The sequence below is a fragment of the Megascapheus bottae genome, unplaced genomic scaffold, assembly GCF_031878675.1.
Source record: "Megascapheus bottae isolate mThoBot1 unplaced genomic scaffold, mThoBot2.hap1 H_1, whole genome shotgun sequence".
NCBI lineage: Eukaryota > Metazoa > Chordata > Mammalia > Rodentia > Geomyidae > Megascapheus > Megascapheus bottae.
In genome coordinates this window covers 3636975-3651172 of record NW_028327858.1, presented here as the reverse complement: position 1 = coordinate 3651172, position 14198 = coordinate 3636975, and the positions used below count along the sequence as shown (strand labels likewise).

Genomic DNA, 14198 nt, shown 5'->3' with positions numbered 1-14198 from the left:
CTTCTTTGGGCTTCATAACTGCAGTCATTTTGCACACTCTTTCCAGCAAGGTATAGTATTCAAAGGGTTGAACAAGACTGCAGAGGTGAGCCTAAGGATGAGGAGCAGGGAAGGAGAAACCACAGATTAGCTAGAGAGAGGTTCGGTGTCTTCATCAGATAAGGCACTGACAGAAAATTTCTTAGGTAAAAGGCTGCATAAGAATACCTTGCCATTTACAAAAAGAAACGTTGTCACCCATAAATGGTCTGTGTATCTAGGCTCAGTTAGGTAGACCCTGAAAAATTAAGGACTGATCCCTCAAAGCTACATTATTACCATACACAATAATTCATTCCGAGGCCTTGATGGCACATTGGAGGAGGGAGGGGAACAAAAAGGAGAGGAAAACAGTCTGGGCACAAAAAGGCATCAGACGTGGCTTGTCCATTTCCCACTGGTGAATCAAGTGAATCTCACTAAGCCTCCTCAGAAAGAGTATTGGCTCAGAAATCCAACTTCTCTAGGTGGCAGACAACCAATACTGGGTGTGTCTACTTTGCTTCCCCTTTTGAGCTCATGCACAATGCTTAGAAGGCTACCAGCAATAGTCACAAAGAGCACAGACAAGTCCTCACCTATGGCTATGCCTAAGGCTTTTCCCAGGAGAGCTATTTAATGTTCTCAATCACAGCTATCTCTTCCCCAGGGCAGTGTGGTGTCAAACCATTGAGATAGATGCTCTCTGTCTTGAGTAAAGGAGGCAAGACATCTCTGTCACTGGTCAGGTGGTTCACTGACAGGGTCCTCCGACAAGGAGTCAGTTCCTGGTTGTGGTTTCCAGCCAGTTCCGCAGAGAGTTTGCGTTTAATGGAAGTGGCCCGCTGGAACTTGTCATAAATCTCCACACTCAGCCGCCTCCTGGTCTCTTTGAATTCGGCAGTGACGTTGGCTGTCCATTCAGCAGCATGTGCTCTAAATTCTCCCACCTGGAGAACAGAAGACAAGAAGAGACGAGGACATGTGAGCAGGGAGGTCAACACTGTGCATGTGGTTTGTTGTCTCTTCCTTTTGATTTTAGAAAGACGACAGGAGTAGCCATTTAGAAGACCGGTGTTCTGATGGTTACTGTAATTGGGCAAATGGTGACAGGGCATGATCCTCTTCTCTACAGATATGGCTCTGCACATGATGAACTTAAACTCTAAAAAGCTGCTCTGGTTTATCTGCATGTGAACCTTGTCATAGAAACTCCAGGTGCTATAAAATGACAGTCCCTAAAATTTAAAAAATAATAATAATTGGAGCATTTGTACTTATTTCATACATGGAACTTCATGAAGAATTTGCGTGGTAAGCAGTGAGTCACAGTAGAAATAGAAAAATAAAGGAAAATATTGTTGAATATGGATCTAGAGATCTGGTGAATTCTGATAACATGGCACTACCTAAAATATACGTTTTGGAGCTTTCTTTTTTCTTTTCTTTGATTTTCTTATCTGTGTGTGTGTGTGTGTGTGTGTGTGTGTGTGTGTGTGTGTGTGTGTGTGTGTGTGTGTGTATCATGGGACTTGAATTCGGCCTAGGTGCTATCCCTGAGCTCTTCAGCTCAATGCTACCACCCTACCCTTGAGCCAAGCCCCACTTGCCATTTTAAAGAGGTTAATTGGAGATCAGAATCTCAGGTCCTTTTGTACCGGGCTGACTTTGAACCTTGATCCTCAGAGCTCAGCTCCCTGTGTAGCTAGGATTACAGACGTGAGCCACTGCGCCCAGCTGGTTTGGGAGGTTCTGCCAGAAATTGTTTCTAAATTCCCATGGCTGTTTTTTTCACTCTTTTTGTGGGTTTGTTTTTTGGTCATTCTCATGGGGCTTGAAGTCAGGACCTGGGTGCTGTCCCTGAGCTTTACTGAAGGCTAGCATTCTATCACTTTGAACCATAGTGCCACTTCCAGTCTCACAGACTTTTCTATTGGCTTTGAACTCTGCAATCCTCAGATATGGGTGCAAGCTACCATCACATGGTTTTGAAAAATGGAACTTTTGTCTTTTTTTTTCTTAGTTTTAGTTCTCTTTTTCCATTTTAGTACTCATTATTCTCTCATAGTTTTAATCAGCTGCCTAGTTCTTTCCCAGGATGATGGACAGGCATCATTTAAGCAGTCACCTATTGATAAATATTTAGGTAGGTCTTTCCTTCCTCCCTTCCTTCCTTCCTTCCTTCCTTCCGTCCTTCCTTCCTTTCTTCCTTCCTTTCTTCCTTCCTTTCTTCCTTCCTTTCTTCCTTCCATGTAGGGGCCATTAGAAATAATAGTTCACTGAATAGTGAATACTACAATTGGAAACAATGGCTCAAATGATAGGAATGTTTGTTTGTTTTCATTTTGTCTAGTTTTATTGGAGAGGCAAGAGAGCTGGAACTAAACCTCCATGACTGTACCTTAGCCCTATGAACCTTAATGCTTTGAAGAAAGTTAAATATTAAAAGCTGCTACCCGAGTTGAAAACATCCTTGGTTAAATTTGTAAAACTAGTTGGAAGCCTACTTTACATTCCATTTTTAGAGGTTGCTTGGACTATAATTCCTTACAATTAACACATTAATTTCTAAAGAATTAACATTTCATTCTATCTTTGAAATGCATTGTTAAAAGGAACAATTTAAATTGTTCTCTTATCCAATTGGTTTTAAAACAATTCCTAAAAGGATTTCTTAAGTGTCACATTATCCTTATAAAACTGCATGTGGTTTTTCACCTTCTACATATATTTTCAAGAAAATATATGTAATATTTATTAAGTCTCCTTCACATAAACTACTTTTAGGTACTAAGTTGGACTTCTTAATGCCACACTTGCTAACATAATGTGTAAAGATTAAGTACAATGTCACTAAACCTTTTCTAATAGTAAAGATCCTTAAAATTCTCTCCATCACTCTAAAATTGAGGTTTCTTTAACTATGACCTGATGAATCCCACCCACCTCAAAAACATCTTTTATTGTAAAGACTGTGAAATTAAAATTCATAAAGCAATAACAAGTTATTTCTGTTATTTTAAATAAAATTCCACGGAGAAACATGATTGAGTCATAGCAACTAATTGTTTCACTGTCGAGACAATGCAGAAACTCTGCATATTTTAGGGGAGAGTGTGGATGATCTGGATGAGTTAATGTGCAGCCTGGAAAAAATACTTCCAAGATCCTATCTCAATCAATAGATTGGCACAGTGGTTCGTTGGCAGTCTTCTCAGCTGTGCATACAAAGTCAGCATGACTGTGCATGCCCAGACAAAATAGTTCGTAAGACCTCATGTCATCATGATCATCATCATCATCATCATCATCATCATCATCATCATCTTCATCCATAACAATAACCACTACCACCACCAAATCTGGGAATGGAGACATATGCCTGTCATTCTAGCTATGGCAAGCACATGACTCGACATTTGTGGAGCAGGACAGTGTAGGCAGGGAACATCCCAGCAACTTCACCACTATGATGTTTGAGTTCAATAGTATTTAGTTTAATGAAATGGGGTGGCATTTGCTATAAGTTACACCTCTCATTTCATCTTAAAGGACCAATTGCTTTATCAATATGCAATAACCTTCTTTGTCTCTTCTGATTAATTTTTATTTGAATTCTGACTTGTCATATATAGAGAGAGCTACTTTCTGTTGTTTCAAATGTCTTTTTTATGTCCTTTCATTTTTAAGCTTATGGTTAATTTTTGGTAAAAAGGTGCATTTCTTGTAGGCAACCAATGATTGGGTCTTGTTTTTAATACAAACCACAAGTCAGTGTAAAGTTTTCATTTGTTTTTGCAGTACTTGGGTTTGAACTTAGGGCTTCACACTGACCTATTTCCTGAGTAAATACAATTAAAGGCTTAAGCCACTGGCATTTGGCCCATCCGTATCTTTCCATTCGAAAAATGAGGCCACTAACATTCAGAGTCATTATCAAAAGACTTGTAGCAAGATTTGTCATTTTGTTGTCATGTTTGATTCTTTCCTAACTCTCTTATCGATTGAGATTTATTCTTCCCTGTATCGTTGACAGCTGTCTTTATCTTCTGTGTGTGAGATTCCTTTGAATATATGATGCAGGAATGCCTTAGTGGTCATTAATTCATTTAGTATTTTATTGTGGAAGATTATATTTCTCTTTCAATTATGAGAAGGTCACTTTGGTCTACATTTTTAGTCCAGGTTGGCAATGTCTTTCAGGGTCTGGGGTACATCATTTTTTGTCCTTCCTTGCTTTCAGAGTTTCTCTTGAAAAGTAAGTTCTTATGATGAGGCCGTCTTTATACATGGCATGAGACTTCTTTCAGCTTTCAAATGGTTTGCTTGTTCTGTATATTTAATGTTTGAACTAAAATATACCTTGGACAGGTTTTCTGATCCTGTGCACTTGCAGTTCTAGAAGCCTCTTGTATTTGAATAACCACCTTTGTCTCAAGATTTTGGAATATTTTGTTATTATTTTGTTGAATTTTGTTGAATGCCCTTCTTATTCTTCTATGCCCACAATTTATAGTTTTTATCTTACATTGGTGTCCTAAATCTTGTATGCACCAGTCATATTTTCTTTTCTATCTGAATGCTCTAATTCCTCTACTTGCTATCAGTTTGTTCTATACTTGGTTTAGTCTATTGGTAAGACTTTCAGCTGTGTTTCATATTTGATTTACTGAGTTTTTTATTTCTAGAATTTCAATTTGATCTTTTTTTATGAAAGCTTTATATCTATTGGTTTCCTCATGCATGTCCTGTTTTGTTTTCCTTATTTTGCTCAGCTGTTATTTGTATTCTCTTGGAATTTATTCGTGTTTATTTGTAACCTCTTAAATGTTGTGGATTCTCCTTATCATTCTTTTAAATTTTCTGTCTTTTGTTTCATCCACTTCATCATCATCAATGTCTGCTACTGTGGAGTAGGTGGTTTTTGATGGAGTTCTAATGTCTTGGTATATAACATTTTTTTTGCCAAGCCTGAGGCTTGAACTCAGGGCCTGGGCACTGTCCCTGAGCTTCTTTTGTTCAAGACTAGCACTCTATCACTTGAGTCATAGTGCCACTATCAATAAGTATGTAACTGTGGACCATGTTAAAAGCCGTACTTTTTTCAGCAGTCTGTGCAATATTTTATTCTTAACTACAAGATTTTGGGGGGGGCGGGTCAGGGTAATATACTGAGGGATTACAGTTACATTCGTCAAGTAGTAGGTACATTACTTCTTGAACATTGATACCCCTTTCCATGTTTTTCTCCCAGTTTTCCTCCCCCCTCTCTCTCCCAATCATTTTTCCCTTTCCTTTTCTAATTCAAATAAACAAATAAATGTATATACCATATATCAGGTACCAATGTCAGATAGAGTAAAATGATATAAACCATAAGGGGAAAAAAGAGAAAAACATAAATTCAAAGGCTATATTTTATGAGTAACAATTCACAGTACAATCTGTAAACTACTGGAGAAAAGAAATGAATGAATGGTTGGGTGGATGGATGGATGGATGGATGGATGAGAGGCATGAATACAGTGCATGTAGTTAAAATGCTACAGTGATGGATTAGGCAGAAGAAAATGGCTGAGCTGATACAGGCATCAAAGTGATGGTATGGGGCTAGAAGGTAGAAGAAAAATGTCTGTACATGTCTTGGTTATGGAATCAGCAGAACTCATGATATATGAGCCATGCAGGTAAAGATGAAGAAAGTATCAAAGACTAAAAGTGGTTTAACTTGATCCATTTAGAACTGGAATGTCCAAATAGGATACTGTGGGAGAGGGGTATCAAGTCCCATGTATGTGGTGCTAAATTTGAGATGATAACTAAATGGCTGATTTATAAAACGTTCCCTTTCATAGTCACTCAGCCATAGTCCTAGAATTCCCATCTCCATATGAATAGTTCACTTCCTACTCAAACTCTGCCCCCTCCCCCCACCCCACATTCTTGGCACAGTACCCTTGCAGCCATATGCTGGTATCCTAGATGTACTCTGACAACTCTGCACTTCCTAGCTGTTTTATCTCTGTCATTTGCTGTGAGGCTTATAGACACTTGATCAATCTGTGAATTAGTAAAGTGGTCCCCTTTTCACCTCTTCCTTCATCATTCAAACAGTCTCCTGTGCAACATTGCTTCTGTGTCTCCCAGCACCCTGTGAATTTCCTCTTTACTTGAAAATCACTGGTATATATGCCACTACTACAACAGTGTTCTATGGTTACTAGTTTTTCTCTACCATGTTTCTAGTTAGACTGTAGTCATTGCAAGTTACCAAAGACAGCAGTGAAAAACTGAATTCTTCAAGTCAATGCCATTCAAATAAATTACTTCAAATCAACTATTTTGTGTTTAAAGTACTCGAAACCTGCAAGAATATGTAAATAAAACATACCAATGTGCAAAAATATACTTCAAAAGACAAAAAGGATTATTTTAAAAGTTTTAAGGCCATGGAGTAACATTATGTAAGCATTAAAAATAAGCAAATTGGACGTTCTATTCCAAGCATTACCATATATTTTTTTCTGTGAAAGTCACAAGAAACATTATTTCTACTTTCCTGACTAAATCAGTCTCTGATCAAGTGTATTTCCAGAATAGTGTCGGTATAAATTATAGATGAGCAGCTGGAGAATTTAGGAGTGTAAAAAGGAAGACAAGAAATGAATAATAAGTGAGAAAAGAACAAATCTTCATTTCATGGCTCTTTGTTGTTGTTTTCAGAAGTTAATGCATTTAACTCTGAATGTATGCTCTATTGGTTTAAAAATATAGTTCTCATGTTTAAACTTTGCATAGTGTAATGCTGAAGAAAATGTGCATGTGATCTAAGCAGAAAAAAACACTCTTCCAATTTCTTTTTAAAGGAGAAATTGCTTCCAGGAATTCTTCTTGAAAATAGACTCCCACATATACAATTGCGATGATAACGGTGGTCAACTGTCACAGAAATCCTCTACAATTCTCAACTACCAGATGTCATCACTCATTTACACACAGTGGACAAATTGTAGGGTTATAAATATGAAGCTCAAAAACCTAGTTACATAAGGCTATAGAGTATGACGCTAAATGAAAGGACCTCCAGGATATAGAAACAAAAGCCATATAATGGGTGATTGTTGTCCTTAATGTACTAGCTATCCCTCATCTCTTTTGCTGTCCCTTGGTTATCTCATATTGTTACAGTATTTTACCTCGTTATCTGATATACTGCATATATGCTTATTTGGTTATTTGAAATAGGATAGGGAAGGGGGGAAAACAAGATGAGGGGCGGGGGTGAAGGAGGAAAATGGGGACCAAGCCATGAGAAAGGGTATTAATGTTTGTGAAGTAATACACTTACTATCTGGTGAATATAATGTAACCCTTCTATTAATTATAATTAAAATACATGAAAAAAAGAAATATGAAGCTCAAAGGTATTATCTAAGGCTTATTTCAGACTGGGTAGAAAGTGATTGAGGTGAATCTATACATTACTTCCACTGTCTTCATGGTTTGTTTTTCATTTTCATTCTTACTCCTTCAAATGATATTGATTAAAGACCATAAAATTTCTGGGAGGAAAATGAAATCTAGGTAACATCTTTAGCACAGAAGGAGGAGCACTGTGTAAGACAAATTACTGCCAGAGATTCTGATCTTGGTCTATAGCTGGGCAGTCCACTTGAATGGCTACTACCAGAGTGACCCTTCAGATGTGGCCATTCTGTTAGGAGATGTGCCCAAGCACTATATTTTTAAAACCATATAAAAATAAAATGTGTTACTGATCATTCTTCTAGTACTTTTTATTTTACTTTTTTTAATTGAAGCTATTGGAAAAATCTAATGTGGTCTGCATTTTTGTATCTTACACTATATTTCTGCTGGAAATTCACAAAGTATGCCATTTGTATTTAAATATATAGTATATTTTATGTAAATATTATATGCAGTAACACTGTATGTATATATTAGAATTAGTATTATATACATTGCTCTCTATATTATATTATTCTATGTCAATAATCTGCATTACTTTATTAACATATAAATAACTGTTATATATTTGTGATCATTTTTTAAAGTACTAGGCCATAAATGCCCTTATCAACTTTGAATCAAAATGCAGTGAACTGTGTTTTTGTCTTTTTATACTTGCACCCCAAAAACTTTCAGAAATAATCAGAAATGTGAATAAAAATAAAAGTAGTCTTGTGTTTTTGGAAAATAGTGCAAAGCCAGAAATGTTCTTTATCCTATTTTGACATGGAAAAGTAGAAGAGAGGGGCTAATAATGTAAAATGTTCATGCACTTAGAGCAAACGCTCGCAGCTGCCTTCTCAAACCAAATATAGCACCTCCAAATTAGTTCTACAGAAATGTTGCTCCCTAAGCGGGACATGCTCTGTCTAACAAGCATGTTGCTATATTTTCATTAGCTTGGCTAAACTGTAATGAGGCTGCCTAAGAAACCAAAAGAAAAGATAGGAAATAAAATAGGACGTAATGAAAATACTGTGGATGTGGCAGGAAGGCAAAGTTAATTCTCCATTTGCAAGAATGAGACTTGTACTCGTGTATATAAGTCTATCCAGCTATATCTCCTGATGGCTTGGGGCATATGGAAATGGAAGGTCTCTGGATAGAATCATAGAATATGGAAAGGTTCCACTGTGAGTGGAAACAAGCTGTAACATTCTGTATGCTTTCAACTACTGCTTCTCAACAGTATCTGGAGGCAGCACAATGGATACAGAATGGTTGCTTCATGACTGTGGCCATAAGAGCTGTCCAAAACATTTACTTTCAAACTACAGGAAAAGAAAAGGGATCTTCCAAGACAGACAGTGAGATGGTACCCTTCACTAATGCTGTCAGCCTCCTTGGGTGGGTTGTCTCTTACATCTAGCACTTAGCCTATCATTTCATGCCTTCAAAAACATAATTTGACCTATTTTTGTCTCAACCCATGTAACAGGCCACTGAGCTGTGACAGGTTTCTATTATACCTTGCTCTTGTTATCGTATGGACCTTATTCTATATATAGTATAGAAGAAGCAAGGAAAATCTGGGAAGGGAGAATCCATGACAAATCCATATACTTCTCTGAGACCTTGCTACTATTATCTTTGATTATTTACTTTTATATTGATGAATGTAAATCCAGCTTCATTATCTCCTCTGTTAATAAACCAGAGTGGGTGAAATTGGTGAACCCTTTTCCTGTTTTTCATGATAATATCTCCAGGCTTATAATACATCTACCAGGGCATTTAACTATTCCATTTAACCGTCCACATTCCCTTTTTACTAGCCTCCTTGTCTTCTTTTCCTTTAAATGTGCAAAGTTGGCTGTGTGCACAGTACAGGGTGCAAATTTCTAGAGAAGAAGAAGTTTGTTTCTAGTCCCCAAATCTCTTAAAACTACTGGTGTCTCTAATAGTCTCTCTCTCTCTCTCTCTCTCTCTCTCTCTCTCTCTCTCTCTCTCTCTCTCTCTCTCTCTCTCTCTCTCTCTCTCCCTGTAATTGTACTTATATATAATTGTATGTATATATAATTATATATATATAATTGCTTTCCAAGACAGAAAACCTTAGAGTTTTAGTAAATACAAGAGTATCAGCGAGGTACTGGTGGCACATGCCTATAATCCTAGTTACTCAGGAAGGTGTTGTGGTTGTTATTGTTTTTTTTGCCAGCCCAGGGACAGCACCCAAGCCTTGAATTGAAGCCCCATGATGAAAAAAAATGAAGAAGAAAGAAAAGAAAAAAAAAGAATATCAGCCTATCAATGGGTCAATAAGCTAGGAATACAGAACTATAAATCTGAATTATTCTCTGGTTTGACTGACGATTAGGGGTGAATGAAAAGACTCATGAATGGATAATGAGTAAAACTGATTAAATATAACCAATATAAACCGATTAAATATAAAATTCTAGTGAGGGGGGAAAGAGTATGAGAAGATTCTCGAATAATGAAGGCTAGGTCATGAGGAATCTTATGTGCTATTTTGTAGGCATGGATTATACTCTGAGTTCAATGGGGAGTCACCTAAAGAGAAAGCAGCTACATGACACAATAGGACTCAATTTCAAGGGACCATTCAGGCAGTTTGGTTGAAATGGAGTCTACACTACGGGTAAAAGCTAGGGACCCATAAGGACTGGAGTAATCCAGTGTGACGTAATATTACAGGAAAGAAGTAAGAAAGGACTTGATTCTACACACATCTTCAGAAGAGTGTTACTAGACTAGTCAATGCATTGAGTATAAAACAGAGCAAAGCCAGGTCTTGCCATCTCTGTGTGATTTTTTTTCCATTTATTGGACTATTTCTGCAGACCATGAAGCACAAAGCACCTTCTTTAATCTTCATTACAATATCTATACTACAGTAGTTATTGTAGACTGATGAATACACACATTGGCCTAAAAGTTTCTTAAGGTCAAATCTAAGGACTTTGCAAACATTTTACATCACTGAGTCAGCTGATTCACACCACACAGGCTATCTAAAAACTCCTTTGGGATGAATGAACAAACCCAGGTGGGCTTGTATGTGTATGAAGTCACATGTGCTGTGCACCTGTGCAATGAGACATGGAAACACAAGTCAGTGAAATTCTTATTTCTCCTGGACTCAGATGTCTTGCCTTTTTGAAAAATCTACCATTAGTTCAAATCTCCCATGTTGTAATTTATGTGGTTTCAAAATAGGAAAACATCTCATCTTCTGCTCTGCTTATATTTGTTTTTACTGCCTTGGATAGTAATTGAGAAGCATGTATCAGACACAACATAGCACTCATTAAACAGCCGATAGTTAGGCTAATTCTGCCCAAACTGGTTCTCAAAAGTGTGAGAATAAGGACAGAAGAGAAGATCACAAACACAACTAGGTGTATCAAAATACTCGCCCTAAAAGAAATAGCTTACCTTCTCAAAAATAACCACTAAGGAAATGGAGAAGGTTGCTGACACACAAACCTTGGCATTTGTGAGAAATTCCATGAAAAATGTCATCATATGTAGACCCAGAGTATAAAACATTGCAAGTAAATTTCTTTGTAATGTGAGATTTTCCCGATATAATTGCTTTTATCCTACCTTTGGGACAGTATTTCATATAATGCAAAATGTTTAGAAAATACTTATTTTCTTGTAGTTACAGAGAAGGCCCCAAATCAGAAAACTTGGAGTGGTTTGAATGGCTGAGTATACCAAATACAAAGCTGTTATAAGACATGCGAAGCAGGGGCTGGGAGTTTGACCTAGTGGTTAAAGTGCTTGCCTAGCATGCATGAAGACCCGGGTTCGATTCCTCAGTGCCACATATATAGAAAAAAGCTGGAAGTGGTGCTGAGGCTCAAGTGGTAGAGCTCTAGCCTTGAGAAAGTCCAAGGACAGTGCTCAGGCCCTGAGCTCAATCCCAGGACTGGCAAAAAAAAAAAAAAAAAAAAAAAAAAAAAAAAAAAAAGACCTGAGAAGCTTTTTTCTTTTCAAATTCAAGGTGAAGAAAAGACATTTTAAAGGTGACTATGTAGCCTGTTGCTCAGAGTAGGAGCTAGAATTTATCCTTCTAAGTAGAACCTCATGCTTGATGAGAGTGACTTCTGGAGTGATATTTTTGTGTTGTTACTTGTTTATGGGTTGGTTTTGCTTGATCGCTCATAGACATGTAATAAAGTACCTACCTCCAATTCTTAAAAACAACCTTACTGGAGGAAGCAGAGCAGTTACAGGCTTCTAATCAGAATACACTCTGCTATGCAATCTCCTTTCGCTATCTAAAGGTTTCTCTCTGTTGGGAGACAATGTATGTGCACACATTGTATATGACTACTACTGTTTCATTGAGTGGTCATTGCTGGTTTGACATCTGCACACAGGAGTGGAAATAAGCAGCTGATGAACTTGTCTGCAGTAATACCCAGAGCACCACAATAGGTCAGCCAGGAGAAGGCTAAGGACAGTCACAGATGGAGCTGCTGAGAAGACAGTTCAGGGTCTGCATCTGCACTGCCTGATTCATCCAGCACCAAGCTTTCTTTTTCTTATACTGTTGTTCCCAACTTACCCACAAGCCCTCTACAATGTCAGAAGCCGTTTCAGTCTTACATGAGCTGTAATAAGGAAATAGAGAGGAGTTTTATCGATGATGTATGCAATGGTCTCAGAGAGTTTCATTTCAAGAAAAAAAAAAAAAAGCTATGAAATGGCAGATGAGCAGAGGACAGGGTGAGGCTGAAGAAACAGTGACAAGTCTAACCGAGGAATAAAGGTGTAGTCTGAGAGTGAAACAAATGGTTCTGTCTTCAAGTTGAGATAAATCACTTTGTAGTGAGCATATAATCCCAATAGAATCTTGAACAGTTTTAGTTAAATAGTGAATTTAAAATATTAAGTTATACAGGTGTGGCTGAATGTGATTTTTGTTTAATGGTTTATTATACTATAAAAATGATAACATTTGTAAACGTTTCTAAATATACTTCTGAGAATGGTAGGTTAGATCACATAAAACTCATTGTTTTGTGGTTGTTGTTTGGGTTTTGTGCCAGTCTTGAGGCTTGAACTCGAGGCTTGTGAACCCTCCTTGGACTTTCCTGCTCAAGGCTTGCATTCTACCTTTACTGTTCCCCTTCCAGCTTTTTGGTAGTGAATCAGAGATAACAGTCTAATGGCTAGCTTGGATCCACAATCCTCAAATGTCAGTCACCTGAGTAGATAATATTACAGACACGAGCCATGAGCACACAGCTTGGAAAGATTGTTCTTAAGGTCAAAACATCCAATATCAGCATTATATTTTTTAACTTAGTAAGTTTCACAAGTAATATTATAGAAATTAGTCTACTCTTTTGTGTATGATTATTTTCATAATTTGCTTTGGTGTTATAAAACTGAATTTCAGTTTGAGATTTCTTTTAATACAAACTTTGCATATAAAATAGATTTTGTATCCCTGGAGCCATCCTTGAATTACAGACAGAAATAGGCACAGAGGTAGAAAGGCTGAGAGCAGAAGCGCATTTTCACATAAAGAACAAGAATATCTGGTCTCTGTTTAATTTAAAGCCTACTATGTATAGCTTCCTTGAGAAGCAGGCTGCTCTATTTTACTCAGTCCTATCTTGGTGCTTCTATGTTAATCAAGCTCTTTGTGAATCTTAAATGAGATAGAGGCAGATAATATACCTAAATTCACTAGAGATTTGAAAACAAATTCAAGACTCACATACGAAGGTGGCACATAAAACTTCATTATCTCAACTAATATTATCATTTTAGTTCTTCCCGTGAGTTATGTTATCAGTGTGGATAAAGCACACAAAATTTTTAGATTTCCCAAATGACTATTATAGTCACCTAACCCATTAACTACAGAAACCAAGAAGGTTATAATACAGAATAAACAACTCCTTAATTTTAGTGGCTTCAGGCAACAAAGGTCAATTTTTCACTCTTGTTCCAAGTCTTTAAGTCAGAGAGGATCTCTGTTCACTGGAGCCATTGACAGAATCTAATCTCCCAGTGTATAATGTGCCAAAGACCAGTATGATCCTGAGGAGATAAAGGAGCAATGAAATCTCCCTTGCCTTTGTTCATTCAATTTTGCCCACAAATCACCGGTCAGATCTGCCCATGTTAAGAAAGATGCCATCTTAGCATGTATCTCAAAGAGGAGAAAACTGAAAAGGTTCTATGAATGGTACTTTTTATAAAGAAAGGATAAATATTCTTCCACATTCTAAATTAGAAGATGCTTTACATAAATGACCCTGCATGAGTGAATGTGTGTGCTGTGTGTGTATACATGTGTGTATGCATGTATGAATGCACACATGTATGCACTCAAAGACATGGACACCCATACACTATTGATTGGAGGCTATTCTCTTGGTTCAAATCAGATTTGAAGCCAGAGCTTCCACAGAACACTAAATAAATCATCAACCTTTGGTGCAAAAGGTGATCAAATAATTGCATTTGTACTGTCACAACTAATCACACATATTCATTTATAGTCATCTATGAAAAAAATGAAAATCCAATTAATTTGATGATCTCCTTTTGAAAACAAATGTGCTTGTGGTTTTAGCAAACATTCTTTGATTTTTTTTGTTAAATGTCATACATTTTAGTTATGAATCAGGCAAACAATATATTGGCTTGATGGAGAA

General features: G+C 37.1%; 1 protein-coding gene across 2 annotated transcripts in view; it reads right to left on the bottom strand.

The window, feature by feature from the left end:
* Positions 1-266: 266 nt before the first annotated feature.
* LOC150039006 (potassium channel subfamily K member 2-like) overlaps positions 267-14198 on the bottom strand; it is a 100659-nt gene continuing 86727 nt past the window's right edge. For both annotated transcript variants that reach the window (XM_090328156.1, XM_090328155.1), the window contains one exon: positions 267-968. In XM_090328156.1, coding sequence (XP_090184282.1) covers positions 651-968 — 318 coding nt within the window. In that variant the 3' untranslated portion in view covers positions 267-650. The remainder of the gene's footprint in view (positions 969-14198) is intronic.